Here is a 23,093-nt window from a genome sequence, read left to right on the forward strand (position 1 = left end):
ACTTAGCTGCAACCCAGTTGTGACTTTCTTTATTGTAAGTTTGAACCATTTTACTGCAGACACTGATCATGTGGTTCAGAGTACCTTTATTGGCATAAAATTGCAAAGCATAAAACGAAAATTTCAAACAGTTCCAGATGTAAAATCTATCGTAAAAGATTTTCATTTAAAATTGCCAGTAAAAACTTTGCTACTTTTATAATAGTTGCTGAGTCCCTCACATTTAGTATCATTTTAATCCAGTGTTTCTCGTTAACACAGCTGAATTTCAATTTCTTCAGATAATTACCTAACAGGCAACGATATACTTCTAACTTAGGACACACCAGAAGTATATAGTACAATGTGTCAGGGACACTACATCCATGTAAACAGTATCTCTCCTGAGGAGGGATCTTCAAAAATCTACCTCGGGTGACATTTGAGGGAAAGATGTTTAAGCGAGCTACTAGAAATGCTCTTCTTAACTGGTTTGTCTCCAAAATTTGGATATATATGGGCATGGATTTGTATGTTAAGGGAATATCCCAGAAGCGGGGAGAACATACACTGTTGTTAGAGGAGTCCAGAATCTGGGTATCCTGATCTTCTAGTCTCTGTGATATTAGCTTTAGTATCGTCCTTTCATCTTGCATGCTAAGGGATGAGATATCCAGACCCATAATTTGAAGTTTCCTTGACATTTTGCCCAGCCAGCTAAAAGAATAAGGGTCACTCAAAAGGTTAATTAACAAACTACCCGTTTGAGCAAGGAAACGAATTTTTAACCAGTATTTAAAGGACTGAAAGCAAGCCCGGGCTTCTAGACTCTGTTGGCCAAGTTCTGCGACAAGTGTATGATTTGCCATACAGTTTGGGACTCCTAGTAAATTTCTGAAAAAGAAAGATTGGATGTTCTCTAATTTATCATTAAATGCATCCATCCATATTGGGATTCCATAAAGAATCTGAGGAATTATTTTGGCATTGTAGATTTTAATGGCTGCTTGAAGGTTTTTGTTGCCTTTTTGATTATAAAACTTGGCTAAAAGGGACAACTGGCCTTTTGCAGATTTGATTGTTTTTTCTCTATGGTTGGGCCAACTGTTATTATAAGTAAAGTTTATGCCTAAATACTTGTAGTGATTGACCTGTTCTATATGTTTACCATTTATTATCCAGGGAAACTTATATTGGGTCTTTGCAAATACCATGATCTTCATTTTTTCAAAGTTTATTATTGGTTGATTGTCACTACAGTAATCTCTGAATGACTAGAGATAGTGTATAAGGCCAACTTGAGTTCTAGATAAGATAACTGTGTAATCCGCGTATAAAAGAAGTGGAGTGGGTCTTTTGCCAAGAATGGGGGGATGACCATTAACTTTGTCAAAATAGAAGTGTAAGTCACTTAAGAAAAGGTTAAATAACTGAGGGGCAAGGATGCAACCCTGTTTCACTCCTATGTTTATTTGGATTTTTTGTGTGGTTAGCTGTTTTATCCTTTGTCTTGCAAATTCAACATTTGCGATTATCATTGGTGTTCTGAATCTTGGCTTTCATACTATTAGTTTCAAGCACCTGCTGTTGTACAGCTAGTATGAGCCCTGTTTCCTTTGTCAAATGCCCATTTTGGAACCCCTTCCAGGTATTTTCACTAAGAACTTTGTTCTCTATGTTTTTCACATAATGCCTATGCATGTGCTTTTTTCCCCAGTTGTCAGTGATTTTTTTATTGCAATCTTTTTGTAATATACTTCCCCCCCTATAACCTTGAATAAGTCTGTCTTGTACACTTCAACTAGAAGTTTGGTTTTCTTGGTGTAGTCATTCACTGCTCATTTTTCTTCTTCAACTGCTTATTTAACTTTCAGCAGACCTCTTCCACCTAATTTTCTTGCTAAGTAAAGACAATCAACATAACTTCTATAGTGCCATGATTGATACATTGTCATTATCTTGTGAATTTTGTAATCTATTGCTTTTAATTCTACTTGTTTCCAGTCGACAATGCCAGCTGTATATCTTTGAACTGGTACTGTCCATGTGTTAAGTGCCCATACTGAGTTATCTCTAGTTTTCCTTGTCTGATGTGTTACTGTTCAATGGCAGTCACCCAGTGTGTTATCACAATTAGGGTGTTAAGAGTTAGAGTCTGAGAGACTTAGGTTCACTTCCTATCTTGTTGGAGAAGCATGCTGGGTGGTTTTTAACTTGTCACACACTTTCAGCTTAATCTACCTCAAAGTGTTGTTGTGTGGATTAAAATAAGTATTATTTATTTCATTATTTCAATTTATTTCCCACCACTCCTGAGACCGTCCAATAAATACCCCAATAAAACCCCATTAAAATGGACAACGAAATCACTGTAAAAACAGAACAACATGGCAGTAATACCTCCAAACCCCAACCTCCCATCCCTCCCTCTGGAGGGATGGAAAGAGGGGTCAAGATGACACAGACTAACTGCTGCCTAATACCAGGGGGGGCACCTACCTTCCTCACTATCCCAGCCTCAACCATAGACCTGGTGGAAGAGCTCCATTTTGTAGCCCTGTGGAATGTCAAAAGCTCCCGCAGGGCCCGCAGCTCACCCAGAAGCTCATTCTACTAGGTCGGGGCCAGGACTGAGAAGCACGCCTGGCCCTAGTTGAGGCCAGGCGTGCTTCCCTGGGGCTGGGAACGACCAGTAAGTTGTCACCCACAGAACATAGGACTCTGCGGGGGGCATAGAGTAGAGGAGAATAATGTATGGTGCTTTATTCTCCAGTGTGGAGAAAGGTGGGATATAACGTTACTAAAGTTGGAAGGGGCAAATAACATGTAGGTGAGTGAATGAATGAGTTTGAAAGAATGGGGCAGAGAACTAGGCCCCATTTTCCTAGGTAGAGGCTGTTGGGGACAGGGGAAAGAAGAAAAGATTGACAGAGAGGCAGATAAAGGTAGGTTGGCTGCTGGATGGGAGGGAGATAGGGTTGCCAACTCAAAGTTAGGAAATTCCTAGATATTTGGGAGTGGGGCCTGGGGAGAGGGAAGTTTGGGGTGGGAAGCAACCTCAGCAGGATATAATGTCAGACATTCCACCCTCCACTCATTTTCTCCAGGGGAGCTAGAGCCGCCAACCTCCAGGCAATGACTGGAGCTTACCTGGAATTACAAGTGCTGTCCAAATGACAGAGATCAGTTCCCACGGGGAAAATTGTGCTTGTTCGAATCAAAGCAGACTTGAGTTTATCCCTCTAGGTTATTAAATTGAGCTGGTGTGTATGCTTAGTAGCTTAAATCTACATGAGTTTTAATGCAGTATTTTGGAAATGTAGTATGTAGAGACCCATTTGACCATTTAGTCCAACTCCTTCCTTTTCTTATTACAGTAAATCCCATCTCTAAACCAGCCTTGACAGAGGCTTCTCTAAATGTTCTTTAAAACTTTCAAAGAAGCAGACTGTGCCTCTCCTTCTAATTAGTTTTTTTATTATTGAATTGCTGTGAGCTGCAATGTTTATTTTAACCTCAGTCTACCTCACTATAATTTAAAAGCAGTTGTTTCAAAGTAATTTCAAAAGTCAAATATCAAAGCAAATAATACTGGGTTTAGGAAATTCTTTCACAAATATACAACAGGGGCAGCTTGTATTTTAAGACATAATTAAGGTTTTATAAAACATATTGCTTTATTATGAGCCTCTTGTGGCACAGGGTGGTAAGGCAGCCGACATGCTGTCTGAAGCTCTGACCACAAGGCTGGGAGTTTGATCTCAGCCTTCCATCCTTCCAAGGTCAGTAAAATGAGTACCCAGCTTGCTGGGGGGGGGGGGTAAAACGGTAATGACTGGGGAAGGCACTGGCAAGACCACCCTGTATTGAGTCTGCCGAGAAAATGCTAGAGGGCGTCACCCCAAGGGTCAGACATGACTCGGTGCTTGCCTTTACCTTTATTGCTTTATTATAATTGACCTTTAAAATACAGCAACAGTGTTTGAGAAGAATTGTGGTGTTTGGGTCCTTTTTATCTCAAATCTCAAAACATCAATAAAAGCTCCAGGATTTCATTTCACCCAAGATCAGTGCCTTGAGTCACACTCAGCTCTTTTTAGAAATTAACATGCAATGACTGTAGTGATAAGATTTGTGTATAGTACAAAACATGAACGCTGTGGGACCATAATTGTATTCTATAAAACATTATAGTAAAGGGACACTTGTTCCTTTATGGTCACTAGCGCTTCATGTTCAGAGATGCATGTTCCTTGAAGTTTGGCCAATATAAATCTTATCAAAAGGGTACTTTATCCATTTGGAACTGAATGTGGTAAACTTGTTAAGAAAATATTTTAGTTATCATAAGGATTAACGAAACTTTTCATATTACAGTAAGATCACTAAGAGCCTCTTTCCATTTGGTTTTCATATCCCTATTTTGTTTTCATATTACTGTGGGAATAAGGTAAGGTGACCAGATTGTTCCACTTTTGGAGGGACATCTGGGGGCACCTGGCAAATTATATTTACGTTGAAATTAAAAAATATATATATTACAATACTATTTTTGCGTTCTATGCGTTCTATGAAACTTTAAATTGCTCCATATAGACCAAATTTTTAATCAAGAACCCCCCCCCCCCGGTCAATGGTGTCCCCCTTTACCAATGTTAAAATCTGCTCACCTTAGAATAAGGTTATCAAAAGAGACCTCGTGGCTGGAAAACTCTGTGTGCCTGTGTGCCTGTGTGTGTGTGTGTTTGTGTGTGTGTGTGTGTGTGTGTGTGTGTGTAAGTAACTTATCAGGCATCATATGCCGGAGACAAACATTTTAAAGAGCATTGAAGGTGGTTTGAGAAAAGCATTTGTTTTCCTTAGTATTCATACACATTTGTTTTGGTCCCACTTTCACATATGATCAAACAGGCTTTGCATGTTTTTTAAACAATACATTTTAAACAATACAATTTATCTGAGGTGAGAGTTGAATAAATATCTACAACTTAAGCCACCAGGTTCTCTTTCAGAACTCAGATCCATAAAAACATGACTCTTGGTCTCCAATCTTTGTGTAAGTTGAATTCAATAAAATTCACAACCTGTAACCTAACATGTGATTTTTGTGAGCTCACTTCAGCTGACTACTGAGCAAAGCAAGTGAATTCACATTTGCCTCCACTGTGTTTAAGCCTAGTAGGTTCCATAAAGTCACCTGCCTGAATATGACAGTCAGAAGAAAGAGTTGATTGCATAGCATTTTCCTGTTCTCTTTAGAGCTGTTTTATTGTGCAGAGATATAGTGAAGTCATTGATCATCAAAAGGGCAAATCCTCTTTCAAAAAAGCATAGTAATTTTTAGCTCTAAATTCCATGTATCTCCTTGTAGGTTTGGTATCTTGTGAAGACGCCTCCAGATGACCCATTCCCCCTCCAAGAAGACAGAAGACAGTCTGTAAGCCGCCAGCCTTCATTTACCTACTCTGAATGGACAGAGGACAAAAATGAAGATGACTTCCTTGATCTGGATCCAGTGCCAGAGACACCGGTTTTTGACTGCGTCATGGACATGAAAGCAGAGACTGATCCAGCAACACTGACAGTTAAATCTGTAGGACTGCAAGAAAGGTAGGATGGAAGTTAAAGAAAGGCAAGTAACTTCAAACAGCAATGTTGAGGTTTAGGAATTCTGTGGAAATCAACTTGATAAGAACTGGATCATTTTTGTTCCCAGGTTACTTGCCTTTATATATATATATATATAGTATATATATACTGTTACTATACTGATTGATGATGGATGGTTTTGCTGGTCTATCCGCCCATATTGATAGCATCTTCAGTCTTCTTGCTTTGTGTGATTTCTGCTCATAATCTCTGTAGTCCTTTCAATTATTTTAATGATGATACTATTTTGATGGGTATTTTGTTTAATTTACTACCTAATCTGATTGTTTTATACGTTGAAATCAGTCTCAGTTTCCGAATTAGACCTCCTTTCCTGTTCTTTTAATTTCCTGCCGAGGAACCCCATTTGGGATAAATCCCTGCTTGCCTTTTAAAAATAAATTCTACTGGATACAGTCCTCAATTTGATACCTTGGATACTTTCACATGTTGGTTGTAGCAAAGCCAAGCAAGCTTTCGAGATAAACAACAATAACTGCTATAACGCTGGCAACTGAACTGATACAGAGTATGCTATCAAAACACCATTTCAGCTTTCAGTGATATATATTTTATGGTAATTTTTGTATTGATGTGTTGTGAAATTATTTTGTGCAAAACTAACCTAAATTATTAGTGGGACATAAGATATAGAAGAAGAAGAAGAAGAAGAAGAAGAAGAAGAAGAAGAAGAAGAAGAAGAAGAAGAAGAAGAAGAAGAAGAAGAAGAAGAAGAGTTGGTTCTTATATGCCGCTTTTATCTACCTGAAGGAGGCTCAAAGCGGCTTACAGTCGCCTTCCCTTTCCTCTCCCCACAACAGATATCCTGTGAGGTGGGTGAGGCTGAGAGAGCCCTGATATCACTGCTCGGTCAGAACAGCTTTATCAGTGCTGTGGCGAGCCCAAGGTCACCCAGCTGGTTGCATGTGGGGGAGCGCAGAATTAGAAGTCTGCACTCCTAACCACTACACCAAACTGGCTACCATAGTATATGGTATAATACTAAAAGTATAGTTTGATATTAGAAGTTTAATTTACATGTATTTAATTTGCATGTATTAGTTGAAAATATTTTCTTCAGAAGCATTTTTATATTTACAACTTTTTTGTATGTGTTACCTCAAGTAAAATAGAACAGGAATTATTAAATGTTGGGTTATATCCCAGTAATTAATAGATGCTTCTGTATGTCTCTGTCTTATGCAGGAGGGGTTCAAATGTTTCACTTACACTGGACATGTGTACTCCAGGCTGTTCTGAACAAGGATTTGGCTATATCATGTCTCCAAGGGAAGAATCAGCTCGAGAATACCTCCAGACAGCATCAAATGTTCTCACTGCAGAGGAACTGCACACAAAAGCATTAGATTCTTTTGTACTTCAAACAGAGTTTTTTGTGAGTATTTTGACCTTATAGTTTTGAAGACAAAAACTTACAGCATTACTTCACTTCTTGGTCACAGCCTTGGCTACTGTGTTTTGCAGAGCATTTACCTTGCATGAATGAAAAGTGGCATTAGTGTTCTGTTCCTGCTTATAGCAATTGGATTTTCTGAGTAATTACCAGTTAAAAGATCCTTCCAGTGATTTGTACCATTACTGACACACAGTAGTGAAGTCACTTGTGTTAGCATGCAGAAAAAGCAGTTTCTGCTTGTGATGAATGAGTCAGATAATACCGTCAACATAAGCAGGAAGCTGCTGTGGGAAAAATCAGGGCGCAAAGGTCCTGGCAATGGTGTGAATCTGTTCTGACAGATGACAGAAACATATATCATTTTCTATACCTCACAATGAATGTCTGAAGTCATTCAACAACAATGAAATGATGATTTTTCTCAGGTTCTCTCAGGTTCTGATAATCTGAAAAGATGGCTGGAGAGCTAAAAGGAAGAATATGACAGGTTGGGGTGGCAGGAGCAGGCATTATAATATTTTTAACTAGAAAACCTCCATAGCCCAATACCTCTCTCCTCATGATGATAAGATGTCTTGATTCTGGAATTATCTGAGGATTACTCCCTGCACCATCCTAACACATCACATCACACCACAGCACAGTGGTGAAAAAGGCCAGAGAAATATTTATTTACTGGCCTGACTGTGCTTGGCACTATTTATTATAGCCTTCCTTGAGATCAATTGTGATGGGGTTTCTGAGGTAACCTTTCCCTTGCCTTGGGAAAACCTGGTAATAACTTTTTCTTCCCTTGATACCAAGGAGAAAAGCAGAGATTTAATGCCAAAAGAAAAATATTTATTTTACAGTGTAGTGGGAGTAAACTATGGATGTTCAGGACCAACTTAATACAAATATAACTTGAGCTATAGAAATATGGAGTTTCTTTATAAATTAAATAAATATATTGTGTCAGAGTGGAGAGAATGCCAGTAACTTCCATACTACTTTAGGCTTTCAAAGGTGTCACTTTTTCTCAGGTTTCCTAACATTTGCAAATCTTCACTGGAGCCTTTATAAACCACAGGTCTCTGTCTGCCCAGTAGCTTTCAAATAACCCTGAAAGAGTATGGATGAGATCTAAAAACTAGTGTTTGCCACAGTAGATTACCACACTAACCAGTCTACTACCTGAAATGACTCTCCCCCTCCCTCTGAGAGTTATGATTGGCTGTTGCTGGCTTTTGCTTCAGACCATCCGAGTTCAAAGGGGTTCTGCAGATATGAAAAAGAAGACAGACTTGGCACTGTCTGTCACAAGGAGGTTTAGAGAAGATTCCCTGGAGAGTATGATCCACTTTAAGACTGTATTGTAGTTGTCTGATTATATCCTTTTCTTTAAAGGTCTAGATATCATTTTTAAAAATAATAGTTCTCCTCCAAGAGGATTTTAATGACTTATTCCATTATATAAGATGCCATACCGTTAGATTTTGACAGCAGTGCTAAACAGTCTGCTCAGAATTCTACTCAAATCTATTTAATGGCCTTTCCTCCAAGGAAATTGTTCGTAGGACTGCACTATAAATTATATTACACATATTTGGGAACCCTGAAGTTGCAAGATATGAGCTAGGACACATGGACTGGGCAGCAACTGCAGTCAGATGTAATCTTCTTTACCAACCATGCATGTGGTCTATATCTAGGGGATATGTAAGGCATTACATGAATTAATCTTCTTCCCTGAACATATAACTTGTAGCAGTGAATGTATAGGAACTATGTGATCAGACTGCCCACATGGACATGAAATGAATAAAGCAGGAGTAACTATAAACAATGTGTCTTGCAGTTTGACAGGTTGCCTCTTGATTCATCTTTGACAACAGAGATTTCAGTTCATTGGGCCAAGGCTTGTAGCCCAGAAACTACACAGTAATTGCATACATATCCCAGTGCTTAGAATTATTCATGAGAGTTCTCACTATTTGTCCTAGTGTTCCATTTACCTGCTGTCCCCAAATGCAACAGATGCAATCCTAGATACAGAGACTAATAAAATCACATTGACTTCTTAAGCAACCTAACTTTGCAGGAGACTTAGCCAGCAGGAGTGCTACTTATAATACTATAATACTATAAGTTAAATTTAAACATTTCCATGTATTCGCTGAAAAATTATTTTTCAAAAGCATTTTTATATTTATAACTTCAGAAACAATAGTACCAATTTAAAATAAGAAATCACACTTACAAAGTTTGGGTTGGTTTTTTGATTATGCTGTTATTTGTGAATGGTTTTATTATGGGTTTTAATGAGGTTTTATTCTGATTGTTAGCCGCCATGAGCCGGTCACAGGAGTGGTTGTATAGAAGTTGAATCATAAATAAATAAAAATAAATAAAAGTAAAAAGACTCCCAAAACAAAAAGACCCTTAATGCCTCATTATGCATTACACTTCATTCAGGATATAACAGGATTTTGTTTCCTTCTGCCCCCTTATGCATATATTAATGAGATCTGTTGTATATTTCCAACAGGAAATCCCAATGAACTTTGTTGACCCAAAGGAATATGATATTCCAGGTTTGGTGCGAAAGAATCGCTACAAAACTATTCTCCCAAGTAAGCACCAGATCTGTATTTCAGCCACTGCTGTGGCTGAGATTTACAACAGAATTGTAAAGTGTTTTCTTTTACAATTGTGAGATTCAGCAAAGAGTTTTCAAACAGAACACTTATTAGCCATTCATGCTATCTACATGCTAATTTCATGTATAGTTTCTCCATTATAGAAAGTAGAGAAATCTCTAGAAAAAATTCAAGATCTGTGTCTGTGGACTGTTCATATAAACAAAGAGATAACAGAAAACAGGCTTTTGGCCAGCTGCTGCACAAGTCATATATTGTTGGGATTTATGTCATGGGTTTCTTAAACTGCCATTCAAGAAAAGAGAGTAAGGGAAATATTGTAAGACTAGAGCCCGTTTTCGGCGATAAAACGGGCTCTAGTGTGGTGCGTGCGCACATGTGTGTGTGGGGTTTGTAGGCGGGAGTGAGAGAGAGTCAGGATGTCTCCGTGGCCCCCGCTCCACTCGCTGGCTGGGGTGAGGCAGCGGTGTGTGGCACTCCATGGACTCGTAGCTTGTCCAGAGTGCGAGGGCTGTGGGAGAGAGAGCGGTTAGCAGCTTGGCTGCGGGCAGTAGGTTCTGAGGAAAGGCAGAGCCTTTACCAGTGTCACAGGTGCCTGCCGCTCTTCCTGCCCCCCCCCCCGCTCCCGCAGCAGCTGCCGGTGGGGAGGCATATCCACCAGAGTGAGGGAGTGGGCGAGCATCATCTTGTGTTGCTGTCATGGCAAAGTGCCAGGGGCAGCTGGGAACGGTATCTGCTGCGCGGCAGGAAGCTGGAGCGAACAAAGGAGACAGGGAGGGGTGGAAACATGGAAGAGGGGAGGCTGGACACGGGGAAAGCTGGATGGGGGCTCAGCACGTGGGGCACGGAGAGCTTTGGGTCAAAGTCCCTCAGAAGATGGCCCGGTCCGCTGCCTCTAACGTTGAAAGTGGGCAGAAAGTAGAAGAGGCGAAAGATTGAGAGCAGGGCAAGGACTGTGTGAGCCCAACCACTCCCAAGGAAGCATTGAGCGCTCCTCCCCGCAACCCATTCTGCTGTTTTACCACAGCAAGGTCCCAGTAGTGCTGGGGTGGGCCATCAGGAGCCATTGTTCCGAGAGAGAGCAGGCTGGCAGCAGGGTGGAGGCATGGACTGTGGGAGATACGCTGGCTCCGGTGTGTCTGAGAGCAAAGTGGGTAGCGGTCAGGGATGGAGGGTGGGGGCTGTAGGGGCAGGGCTAATCAGGGTGCGGCCAGCTTTTGGCCCTATTCCAACTCGGACACCCCGGAAACTCTCCACCCCCCAGGCTGTTTCACAAATATTAAGAGGACCAATGGATGATGGTCATATAGCTCCCAGTAATAAATGTGGATAATTTTGGAGAAACTGAAATGTATTTTTAATTGTAGCATCTGTGAACGTAATTATTGACACTGACTGTCTTGTCAGCCCCTAGCCATGCAGTCCTAAGTAGTGTTAGATCCTATTAAGTCCATTAAACTCAAAGAGTTTAGAAGGATGTAACTGTTTAGGATAACTCTGTAAAACTTCAGTAGTCCAGGGATGAGTAACAGCACTTTCTTATTCCTTAGCAGTGAGGATTTACTTTTTCTCCACTAACAGAAATTTTGATATCCTGTTTAGAGGGTGAAACAGGTATAAGAAGGAAGACCCTGGTTCTTTTGCACAATCAGCAGGAGAGGTTGGAATAAGATGGCAGTGCTGTAGCACTACAGCTAAAGATACCCCTACTTTCTTGTCTTCTTGTTTGTTACAAACAGTGTAGGGAAAGGAAAGAATGCAATATGGCAGCACCAGGACAAGAGACCCCTTCTACATAACTGGAATGCTATGTTGTAGAACCTCTACATTTCTGTCTAACTGAACTTGCATTAAGATGATCTGGATCATAAAGAATGCTGCCTTTGCTAAAAAGATGAGGTTATAGAACTGCTAATAGACAACAAATCCTATCTGCAATGCTATTATACCATTACGACAGTTATAATTGTACACACAAGGCCACAGATACCTATATTATTATACATCAAATGAGCTAAAGTTCTGGCCTTAGAAGATTGTGTCCCTATATATTCATTAGCTTTCAAGGTGACACAGGATATTGAATATCTGAGGCTGCCTTATACCTCTTTTAGACCACTTCCATACAATGACTAAAGGTCGGACTAGCGATTATCTGGTAGTGAAGCTAATCCCTGCTTCCAGATGTTGTTGGCACCAGCCTACATATGGCACAATTCAGGCCCTCCATTGCCCCACAGCATGGGAACATGGATATCTCTGCATTCCCTTTTTCACACTGGGCGGCAACAGGGCCTATCTCGGGGCAGGCACATGTGGAAGGCTACACTCCTCCCCTGCCTACGGCATCCCAGAAGGGGAAAAAATGCCCAAATTAGCTCCGTGGCACATTTTAAATTTTTTTCAAGAAGGTGGGATTGTGTTGTTACACAATCCCACCTTCTTGAAAATATACCCACCTCTGCTTCCACCGCAACCACAGCAGAACCTCTCTGCCTTGCCTGCCTCATCTGGAGGCAGTAATCCAGGGCAGACTGGGTCCAGTGGGGAAAATGCTCCCCCAACTGTACCTGGGAAGAAGTGGGGCAAACTGCCCCTTTGCAAAGAACTGGCGGCAGCCTGGTGCAGTGCCGCCAGTGCAGAATAGGTTTTAAGGATTGTTTCAGTCTAGCACAGTATTGTTGTTTGCTTTGACTAGTAACCATTCTCTAAGGCTTCAGGCAGAAATCCAGCTTTTCTACCTCAGCTACTTCTTTAACAGAGATTCCATGACTTGAACCAAGTACCTCTGTATGCAAAGAATGTGCCTCATCAGTGAGCTGTGCCTGAAAACCTGACCAGATGAAGTTGCATCATGCTGAAGGATGACAATAGTCCTCTTAGCCTTGTACTGTGACCTCTGGCTAAGAACCCATGTTTCAGGGTTGCAGGGAATTCTGCTGCCATGGGGCTGGGAAGCAAGAGGAGGAAAGTGATTATCTCTTCAGATCCTTGGAGGCAGGGGACCACAGCATCAGCTTCATTGCAGCCTTTGTGGCCAGTCAAGAGCTTGCACTTGCAAGAGAGGGTCAAGGACTCTGGGAGAGCCTGGAAGCCAGAGTGGTTTGCTGTGGCATGTCCCTCCTTTGTTCATTGGGCTGCAGTGGGAGTTATCCTGTGATGTACCCCTAGCAGGCAGGTTGGGGTGATTGGTGGTATCAGTGACCGAGAGCAGGTAGCCAGATTATGGATCCTGCTCCACACTATGTCATTGCTTCTGCAATTGTATTTAATAAAGGTTATGACTATTTATTGCCAAGTTAGCATGGTCTAACTGCAACTTTGACCAAAAGGCTGATCCATGGATCCTATATATACAAATCTAATGTTCAATGCCAATGAGCTGTGAATCCTTTTGCTAGACAGTTATGGTTCCCTTTCACATAACAGGCTAGATATAGCTTCAGTCCTCAAATTTTTGAACATCTATGTAGCTAACTACAAGTTACAAGTCCCTTTTAAGTTATGTTCAGGTCTAGAACTGGGATAATATTTGCAGACCTACTGTTTGCAGACCTACCAAATGGAACTTTCCCACCAAGTTCTGGGTAGGGACCAATGACCTTATAACATCTAATGGTCCCCCCTGATAAAACACCCTCCACAGAAACACTGTAGTCTGGAAAAGATCTGCTGATAGAGACCAGCTCTTATAGCAGTCGATGCTGCTACTGGCCATAGATGCTGTTTTTAAAATATTTATTATAATCATTCTGTTATTCACTGTATGATGTAAACCCCCATTTGCCAGCTCACGGGAGGGTGGTCTAGATGGTGAATTAGTTATAATAATAACAATCAATCTTTTGTTACCCACCCTGAGCATTTAGGAAGGGCTGGTTATAAAAGTAATTTTAATTATTACCTTTAATCCAATTTCTCCCTCCATTTATACATAATATGACAGATTGTGAAGAAGTTACCTGAATTTTATTTGTAGTCAAGGAGTTTTTGGTATTTGGGGGAGTAGGAGGGATAGCCAGGGATTATATCTGAAATATTACAGTGGTGCATTGTAATAATAAGTACTGAATTACACACACAAAGAAAACCTTGGTGGGAAAATTTTGCATGAGTACATGGGCAGGGCCATCCCTGTTCATGGCGCCTTACAAAACATGAAAAATGCTGTAAAGTATTTTATTTCTGGGCGACACTGATCTTCTGTAATGTCAGGTCAATTAACAAGACCTCCACTCTGCAAGAGTATTTCCCAGGGCAGCGGGCAGACCTGGTGTGTATGACCAAAACCTGGGTGCGCAAGAGTGAGATGGTCACCCTGAAAGATCTGGCTCCGCCTGGGTTTTTAGTCCTTCATCAGTCCTAGCTCCATGGTGAGGGGAGGGTGTTCCTTATCCGGGAGGTTTTCTCCTTCAAAGCTCTCCCAACCCCAGAGATCTCAGGAGTGGAGGGTGTTGGCATAGAGTGGGGCTCGGTGTAGAATTTGGTCATCTGGTTGGTGTACCACCTGCTCAGCACTCCACCATCTTCTAGCTTTGGTTCAGACCTGTTGTCAGCCATGGCGACACTGGGGTTCTCCCAATTGGTTACCAGCCCCACCCATCAGTTTGGCCACACCCTCGACTCTATCTTTTGTACTGTGGTAGAGGTGGATCTGATGGTGACAGATGTCCTGTTGTCATACCACTATAACCTGAAGACCCAGCTTAGGATTCCACCCCCTCCCTGCTTGTGCAGTGGGTGCATTTTAGCCCATCCATGGAGACTTATGAATCCTAATCGATTCCTGAATGCTCTGTGGGACCCAATGTCACTTGGCAACTCATTTGCAGCCTTGTTGGACTGGCAGTCCTGCCTGATGGCTGCTATCACTCCTAGACGTCCTCTCTAGCCTCACCTGAAACTGGTATACAGTGGAGCTGCAGGAGAAGAAGAGATCCATTAGACCAGGGGTAGTCAAACTGCGGCCCTCCAGATGTCCATGGACTACAATTCCCAGGAGCCCCTGCCAGCATTTGCTGGCAGGGTCTTCTGGGAATTGTAGTCCATGGACATCTGGAGGGCCGCAGTTTGACTACCCCTGCATTAGACGATTAGAGCCAGTTTGGGGGAAGACTCACAACGAGGCAGCAAGAACATCTTATCACACACTTATGAAGGTGTATGAGATGGCCGTGAAAGCGGCTAAATGTGAGTTTTATGCTGCCTCCATTGCATCTGCGAACTCTTGTCCAGCACAATGATTTAGGGTAGTTTGGTCTCTTTCTGCCCTGAAAGCAGGGCACCAAAATAATAGTCAGTTGGAACTCAGCTGTGAGTCATTTGCAAGCTTTTTTGCAGATAAAGTCACTCTTCCGAGTCCTCCCTACCATGATGGATACAGAAAGAGAACTGGATGCCCCTTGGCCGGATCGAGGGGATATGTTTGATGGCTTCAGGCTGCCTCAGAGACCAAAGTGGACAAGTTGCTGGGGTCAGTGAGTACAACCACTTACCTCCTTGATCCCTGTCTATCTTGGTTGCTTAAAACAAGCAACCAACAGATAGGAGGCCCTCTGGGAGATATTGTTAACCTTTCCCTGACCACCAGGGAATTCCTAGAGGTGCTTAAGGGGGTGGTGGTTTTCCCTTTACTAAAGAAACCATTGCTGGATCCATGGGACCCAGCAAACTACCGCCCAGTCTTGCATCTTGTGTTTCTGGGTAAGGACACCGTGGGCCAGCTCCTTGCATTCTTGGAGAAAACTTTGGCACTCGATACATACCAGTTAGGCTTCCATCTTGGCCACTGTAAAGCTTGTGCTCCTTCCTTAGTAACTGGATGGTAGCAGTGGTGGAAGAGTTGTCGCAGTCCTATCAACTCCCTTGTGGTGTTCTTCAGGGAGCGGTCCTCTCCCCACACTATTGATCATCTTCATGTGCCTTCTGGCCCAGCTGATCTGGAATGATGGGCTGGGGTGTCACCAATATGTAGACGACACCCAGCTCTGTCTCCTGATGGACAGGCACCCAGACTCTCTCCAGATACATTCACCAGATGTTTGGAAGCTGTAGCTGGATGGTTGGAGAAGAGTCACCTAAAACTCAACCCCTCCAAGATGGAGGTCCTGTTGCTGGGCAGGAAAGCAGCGGATCTGGAAGCACACCTACCTACCTTGGCTGGGGTGCAAGTCAACATCTTGATCTCAGCCAGGAATCTGGGAGTGATTCTGGATGCCTCCCTTTCTATGGAAACACAGGTCATGGGGGTAACACACACAACATTTTGCCATCTGCGCCAAGTGAAGCTACTAGCACCCTACCTGTCACCCTACAGTCATCCTTGCAACGGTCACCTCCAGACTGGGTTTCTATAACTCACTGTACATGGGCCTACGCTTGTCCCTGACCTATAAATTTCAGCTGGTGCAAAATGCGGCTGTTAGGGTCCTTACAGGAACATCTTGGAGAGCCCATATCCAGCCTGTGCCAAGGCAGCTGCATTGGTTGCCAGTTGTGGCACAGATCAAGGTTTTGGTGTTAACCTTTAAGACCTTTATTCTTATCCCCCCCCCCCGCCCCACAGGGCTCTTTGCTCTTAAGGTATCAACTTGATGGAGGTCTCTGCCCTGAGGGAAGAGTGCCTAGCCTTGACCAGGGCCAAGGCCTTTTTTGCCCTGGCTCCTACCTGGTGGAATGAGCTCCCAGGAGAGCTGAGGGCCCTGACAGAACTTTCTCAGTTTCACAGTTCTTGCAAGTTGGAGCTGTTCTGCCAGGTTTTTAGTTGAGGCCAGTGCTATTAGATCGGTGAGATAGGAACCTTTGCCGGTAAAGGAGTGTTTATACAGTGATTTTATATTGTTTTAGGGGATTTTAATGTTGGGTCAATCATACTGGGCAGTGGCAGGATATAAATGTGAGTGAGTGAGTGAGTGAGTGAGTGAGTGAGTGAGTGAGTGAGTGAGTGATTAGAGGGGATAGCAAAGTTAGGAAGGGGTGATAGTAGTCCAAGCATGCTAATATGATAGTCGAACTGCCCTGATCCAGCTGTTGCCGGATATCATCCATCAGGGTGACCAGCACCATCTCCACCCTATGGTCAAGATTGAAGCCCGATTGATATGGATTGAGCACTGAGGTTTCCTCCAAGAATGCCAAGAGCTGGTCCGCAGGGGTCCTTTCAGCCACTTTACCCAGAAAGGACAAGATGCAAGACTGGGCAGCAGCTTGCCAGGTCCCATGGATCCAGCAATGGTTTCTTCATTAAAGGGCAAACCACTCCTCCTTTCAGCACCTCTGGAAACTCCCTAGTAGTCAGGGAGAGGTTGACGATCTCTCCCAGAGGGCCTCTTATCCGCTGGTCACTCATCTTGAGCAGCCAGGATGGACAGGGATCAAGAGGGCAAGCGGTCACCCTCACTGACACTAGCAACTTGTCCCCTTGGGTGTCTGTTCATTTATTTGATTGCTGCAACTTCATACTTAAATGCAGCAAGTACATGAATTGAAACTTGTTTGTGAAGCAGAATATTTTTTAGAATATTTTTTAGAATATTTTGCCTGAAAAAAATTAAAATATCTAAGGTTGTCTAAAACAGATCTTCACTCCACTTAGAACTGAAAGGTGAACAGGCACTTAACTTAATGATCAGTTGTTTGCAACTCTACACTTAATTGCAGTTAGTGAGAGAAATGATAATAGTATTTAATTCAGCTAATTTATATGTGTTTTGTAAGAAATATTTCCAAATTTACATATTTGTTGTGGGTATTTTTTTAAAAAAAGAGTGATGTCTTTTGCAGAAATTGGTTACTTTATAATTTTTGTTTTCTTAACTGCCAGTCTAACCAGATGAGAATGGATGATTTCAGGTTACCCAAAGCCATGACCAAATGTTCTGTGGCAACAAGATATAAAATTCAGTACTAGATGCCAGAAGTGGTGCAAGGGGTACTGATACAGGAAACAGAGCTGCCTTCCATCTTTGCTGACACATCAATGTTCATTGAAAGCCTTGAGCAGTGCAGCACTGCTCTGGAAGGGCTTTAAAAAAAGACTATAATTGATTTTGCGGTGTTGCTATCTATTTAGTCAGAGCAACAAATTTAAGATTTCAAGTGAGTTTAAATGATCGCTGGGTTGGTTTATATTATTATCACCCCTTACTTAGGAGCTGTTATATAATAGTGTGCTGATAAAAGTGAAAATAATCTCATGTTTCCTTGCAGTACATGACTTAAGTTTTACTGCATGCTTTCCAGATCCTCATAGCAGAGTGTGCCTTACCTCAGACGATCAAGATGATCCCCTGAGCTCTTACATCAATGCCAACTACATCAGGGTAAGAAGTAAGCAATCCTTTAGGGTAGTCATTCTTTGACTTTCTGAAGTGAGACCCAACCTTACTACAGGGGATTTTTCAGCACCCACCAGCAAAGTAACCTTTCCTTTCTCCAGCATAAAATGCAGAAATCTTTTATTTTGTTTTCATGCATGGCATTTGTAAATATGTAGCACTACTCAGCAACAGGTTGTATTTTTAGCCATTTAGTATATTATGCATAGGCAACCTCAAATCTGCCATCAAGTCTCCCAGAGCCTCCTCTCTTTGCTCACCCTGTTTCTCTTCCTAACCTCTGGACTTGCAAGTGAGAGATTTGTGAGAGGTTTGTAGCCCACTTTTGTGTCCAGACTTACAATTTGAGAACCAGTTCTTTGCGGCCTAATAGGCATTGTTAATTTATGAGTAGAAGCAGAATCCCATTAATGACCAGACACACACACACACACTTAAATCTGGGATTGAAATACATTTTAAATGGGTTTTGATTGCCTGACAATAAAGATTATTCATCCTTACTGACCCTTTACATACTACTTGGACTCAGCCAAGACCAACATGGGTATTATGCTAGATAGACTAAACCCTGCAGAATTCAGATGGGCTTAGCCATGCATCTTGCATGGTATAAATTGCTTCTATTGCCATAGCAACTGTTGGTGACTGGTATAAACTGAAGCAGTGCCTTCTGTCCTTGGCCTTTGCATATTTTGGTATATGTATACATATGTATGTTTGCCAGGGAGAGCACATAGGAACATTTATTTCTGTTTTACCAGCAGTTTCTGTTTGAAGACTGGCACACTAAGGACTGTGCTCAATTTAATATTAATGAATCCTTGTTGCTTTGTTGGCAGGGCTATGGAGGAGAAGAAAAGGTGTACATTGCTACTCAGGGACCCATAGTTAATACTGTCAGTGACTTCTGGAGAATGGTGTGGCAAGAGCATTCTCCGATTGTTGTCATGATTACCAATATAGAAGAGATGAATGAGGTAATCCTATATCTACCCTATGTTGTAGCTGATGTTCCCACAGTGGATATCTGAACCATTGGAAATGATCAAATACAACATATCTCCACTTGTGGAGTTACTCTGCTGTGCAGCTAAATTCAGTAGTCAGTTTGTAATATGTTATAAAGGCTTAACAAAATACAAATCCTGTGTTCCACTATTGAAAAGAACAAATATACTCTTCTTATACATAGCTTGTGAGATACAGGTGACTTTTCCAAAGATCATGCTTCTAATGTACCACAGCAATTGCATTTTTTCAGAGTTTTGCCACTGGGAAAGTTGGGTTTCCCCTGCCTACTAATACGTCTATTACAAGAATGAATGCTAATTTGAAAGTGAGTGTTCTAGAGCCCTCGATTAGTTTTTCTGGGGTATCATTTTGGCATAGTAGTGAGGGATAATGGACCAGCACCTTGACTCTGTCTTGAAAGTGCTCAGTGATGAATTCTACTGCTATTGAATCCACTTTCGTCATACTTGTTTTAATTCTTGGTTGGCACTACTGGCATCCTTTAGGGCAGCAGTTTTCAGCCTGGGTGTCGTGATCCCTGGGGGGGTCAATCAACCCTTTCACCAGGGGTCGCCGAGGCTGCCACACTATGGCAGTGGCAGTGACCCAAAGGGGGTTGCAGCATTAGGAAAGTTGAGAACCACTGCTTTAGGGGATTGAATTTGGTTTTATGGTAGAGTCAGAGACGTATGTCATAATATTGACATTGGTTTCAAAAGCAAATGTGTAGCTGCACCACTGTTCAACTAGTCATCTGGATAAGTCCTGTAAATAATCTGCCTAGAAGGGTTGAGTGGATTGTGGTCAGCTGCCTTTTTACCAGCCTGTGCCTCCCAAATTTCACCTGCAGCTCAGTTAGGTGTTACCAAGGAGACAGAGAAGCATAACATTTACACACATTTCTCTGAAAGACATATTCAGTTAGAACTAATTAATGCACAAATGCCTAGCAGATTTCAGGCATCTCTATATTAACAAAAGATCTGATTAAGTCTGTTTTTTCACTGGCACCTCTTATTTCAAAAATGAAATTGTACTGTGAGACTCAGGTGTAAATATAGGTGATAGTTCCTTCTCACTAAAATCGAAGCACTGATATTCCTCTTTGCCTCCATTTCAAATGTGTGTAGCATCACTACATCTTAAAAACTGTTGATGCAGAGCTGAAACCTTTGTTCTGCCATGGTACTAGAAAAAGAGGCTTTGTGTTTTTGCTATATACATTAACTTCAACAATGCAAGGATTGGTGGCTTAGTATTCCAGCACTATCATCAAGTCTAATCAAAACTGACAGGCAACCCACAGAAATGTGTGGGTGTTCCTACTCCACTTCATTTCAGATCCTTGAACTATAGATAGCTGCTCACACATTTGATAGTTTTTTTTACAATGGATACTGTTGTGGCACAGGAAGCTGCAGGTGGAGAAAGTATAGAATAGTAAAATAATTTGAGATGAGAAATGATAGGAAACTTTCCAGTTGGCATATACTGATGGTGCAGCATTAATTTCAAGAAGCAAGAACAGCTACGCTAAAGAAAAATCTGGATCTTCAGAGCAACTCTCCTTTAGCTGAATTGTATCTAACTTCTGCTAATTAAGCTTAGGCAGACAAAATAGAACATTTGAACAAGCATGCAAGAAACTGGCCCAGCAAGAGTGTCAGGTTTGGATTCCTTTGTCCTGTCCCAAAGACATTCGATATAGCCTGTGGAGTGTTTGGGGGATAAGTGTCACTGCTTAAAAAATCTATATGGAGAAGTTAGAACCGCAGTGGGTACATGTGCCCAAAGCAGGTGGCATGAGAAGAAAAATTCCTCCTGATGTGCTGCTTCCATCGCTACAATACTGCGTCTGGAAGAATTGCAAGAGGTGAAATTTGCATTTTTTTAATACATAAAATACAAATAAAGTCCTCCCAGAGTCTGGACCTGGTAAACAGAGAATTTTAAAAGTAGTTTCTGGTATGATAATAAGGGACTGCTGTTCAAAGAAAAATGTGAAAAATTCCCCTGAGAGCATGACAGCACACTGGAAATTGCTCCTTGGATCTGTGACTGTTGGTAGATATTAATATGGACTAATCTCAGAAAACTGCATTCATTATTCAGTTTTGGAACATTTTTTGCTTTATATTTCTTGTTTATGTTTTTTTCTTAGAAATGTACAGAATACTGGCCAGAACATCAGGTTACCTATGAAGGAATTGAAATCACAGTTAACAGAGTGATACAAGCAGATGATTACCGGTTAAGGCTTATTACCCTAAAGGTAAAACCATACAGATGTATGTTCAGCAGCATGAAATTCCTGTTCATGGTTGCTCATATACCAAGTTATGACCAGTCACCAATTATACCCAGTGTGCACAGCACAATTGATATATCATTTCCACATTGATTCCTCTGCCCAATTTCCAAACATAGGCGATACAGTAGTTCAAGAAGTTAGGCATTTTTGACAGAATATGTGAAAACTAAAGACTTTCTGGTGACTTGTAAATCAAGCATCCTCATGTCTTAGAATAATCCAGTGACTTATTCTGCACCAGTGTCTACAGGTCATCTATGTCTGACATCCTGCTTTCTCCATAATAGTTTCTTGGTTGGCCTTTGAAAGTTATTTGAACTCAACTACTAGCACGTTGTCATTCCATGTTCTGTTTTTATTCAAATGCCCACGTGGCAGGTCAGCTATGTGCTAAATCTGCTTCAGTTTGATATTGATCAGTTGCAAATTGATGGTATTACTGAGCTTGTTAAATTGATTGTTAGAGCTGTACAGATAACAACAGAAGATGTGAAAGTTGTAATATAGGTGACACTTTAAATCATCAGTGACATCACCCCATTATAACTCCCTGCCAAACCAGCCAATCAGACCCCTTGCTTTGATAGTTTTATTTCTGATATGTCTTTGTGAACTACAAATGGGTTCAAGGGGTCTGATTGGCTGGTTTGGCAGGGAGTTATCATGCAGCTGTGTTTGGATGCTGTAACACAGTTTACTAATGTAACAGGATTAACTTTTGCTTATATATTCCCACTGTTATGATGGTCAGTTCTTAGTCTGATGAAGAGTGCTTGCATTCGAAAGCTCACACCTTGAATAATCTTTGTTAGTCTTAAAGGTGCTACTGGACTCTAATTTTATTGATCTTTATGTAGTTGTATTAGCAACAAAGCACACAATAGCATTTCTGCATTTGAAGATAATTGTTCAAAGTGTATTAACTGCCCTAGTCAATAGCTAAAAGACTGAAACAAACATTTCAGCATCCTACAACTCCAATCAAATATAAAATGATGCAGCCATAAAGTGAAACAAGCATAATAATCAGCCCTGCAAATTGAGCAGCATATTTGTTGATTCAGTAGGACTAAAGAAAAAGTAAACCTTATTCCTTCTGCTTTCATAGAGGATGACATGTGGTATATGCAATTAGACACAGCTGTCTGTATATTGGAATATAAATATAATTTCTGACAGTGGATGTAGCCAATATTATTAATGATGCAATAATATACAAGCAGGAGCTTGTCAAGCAGTTAAAATGTTTACAATGGTGTAAAATGGCTGTTATGTTAATATAGGATCACAAACTGTGCTTTTTTAATCTCACTGTTGTGAGCCAATCAAGAATGTCCAGTGGACAGCAGCAGAGATCCATGGTGCTATGTATTTGCTGCTGCCACATGATATGTGGTGCCGTTGCTCAATGCCATTGGGTATTGTAGAACAGTACGAGGTCTAGGTAGTAGAAACTCTTTTTTTAATACAGCAACCCAGCTGTATTGGTGCAACTCCTTTGTATTTTACATAAGTTAGTAATAACTAACACACAATCACAGATCAAGTGGGGCGGGTGGGGGCTTAGCAGCTCGTTAGCAGGGCCAGAACAGAGTTCCTTAGCAGGCAGTCAGCAGGCCCAGCCTAGCAGGCCGGGAGGCCCTCCTTAGCAAGCCCTCCACCATGACCCTTTGCCCAGGGCCCTTTACCCTTACCTGCTGCTGGCCCCAGGCACTGAGGTGTCTGAGAGCAAAGAGGCTAGAGTCCAG

General features: G+C 41.6%; 1 protein-coding gene across 13 annotated transcripts in view; it reads left to right on the forward strand.

Annotated features, from left to right (window-relative positions):
- Nucleotides 1-23,093, forward strand: part of PTPN5 (protein tyrosine phosphatase non-receptor type 5) — a 161,436-nt gene that overhangs the window by 124,349 nt on the left and 13,994 nt on the right. For 11 of the 13 annotated variants that reach the window (XM_077321559.1, XM_077321563.1, XM_077321560.1 and 8 more), the window contains 6 exons: nucleotides 5,351-5,589; nucleotides 6,835-7,024; nucleotides 9,573-9,657; nucleotides 17,926-18,005; nucleotides 18,863-19,000; nucleotides 21,196-21,306. In XM_077321559.1, the coding sequence (XP_077177674.1) occupies nucleotides 5,351-5,589; nucleotides 6,835-7,024; nucleotides 9,573-9,657; nucleotides 17,926-18,005; nucleotides 18,863-19,000; nucleotides 21,196-21,306 (843 nt within the window). The remainder of the gene's footprint in view (nucleotides 1-5,350; nucleotides 5,590-6,834; nucleotides 7,025-9,572; nucleotides 9,658-17,925; nucleotides 18,006-18,862; nucleotides 19,001-21,195; nucleotides 21,307-23,093) is intronic. The other 2 variants (XM_077321565.1, XM_077321568.1) reach the window with 2 other exon arrangements.

Source organism: Paroedura picta, chromosome 2 (assembly GCF_049243985.1).
Source record: "Paroedura picta isolate Pp20150507F chromosome 2, Ppicta_v3.0, whole genome shotgun sequence".
NCBI lineage: Eukaryota > Metazoa > Chordata > Lepidosauria > Squamata > Gekkonidae > Paroedura > Paroedura picta.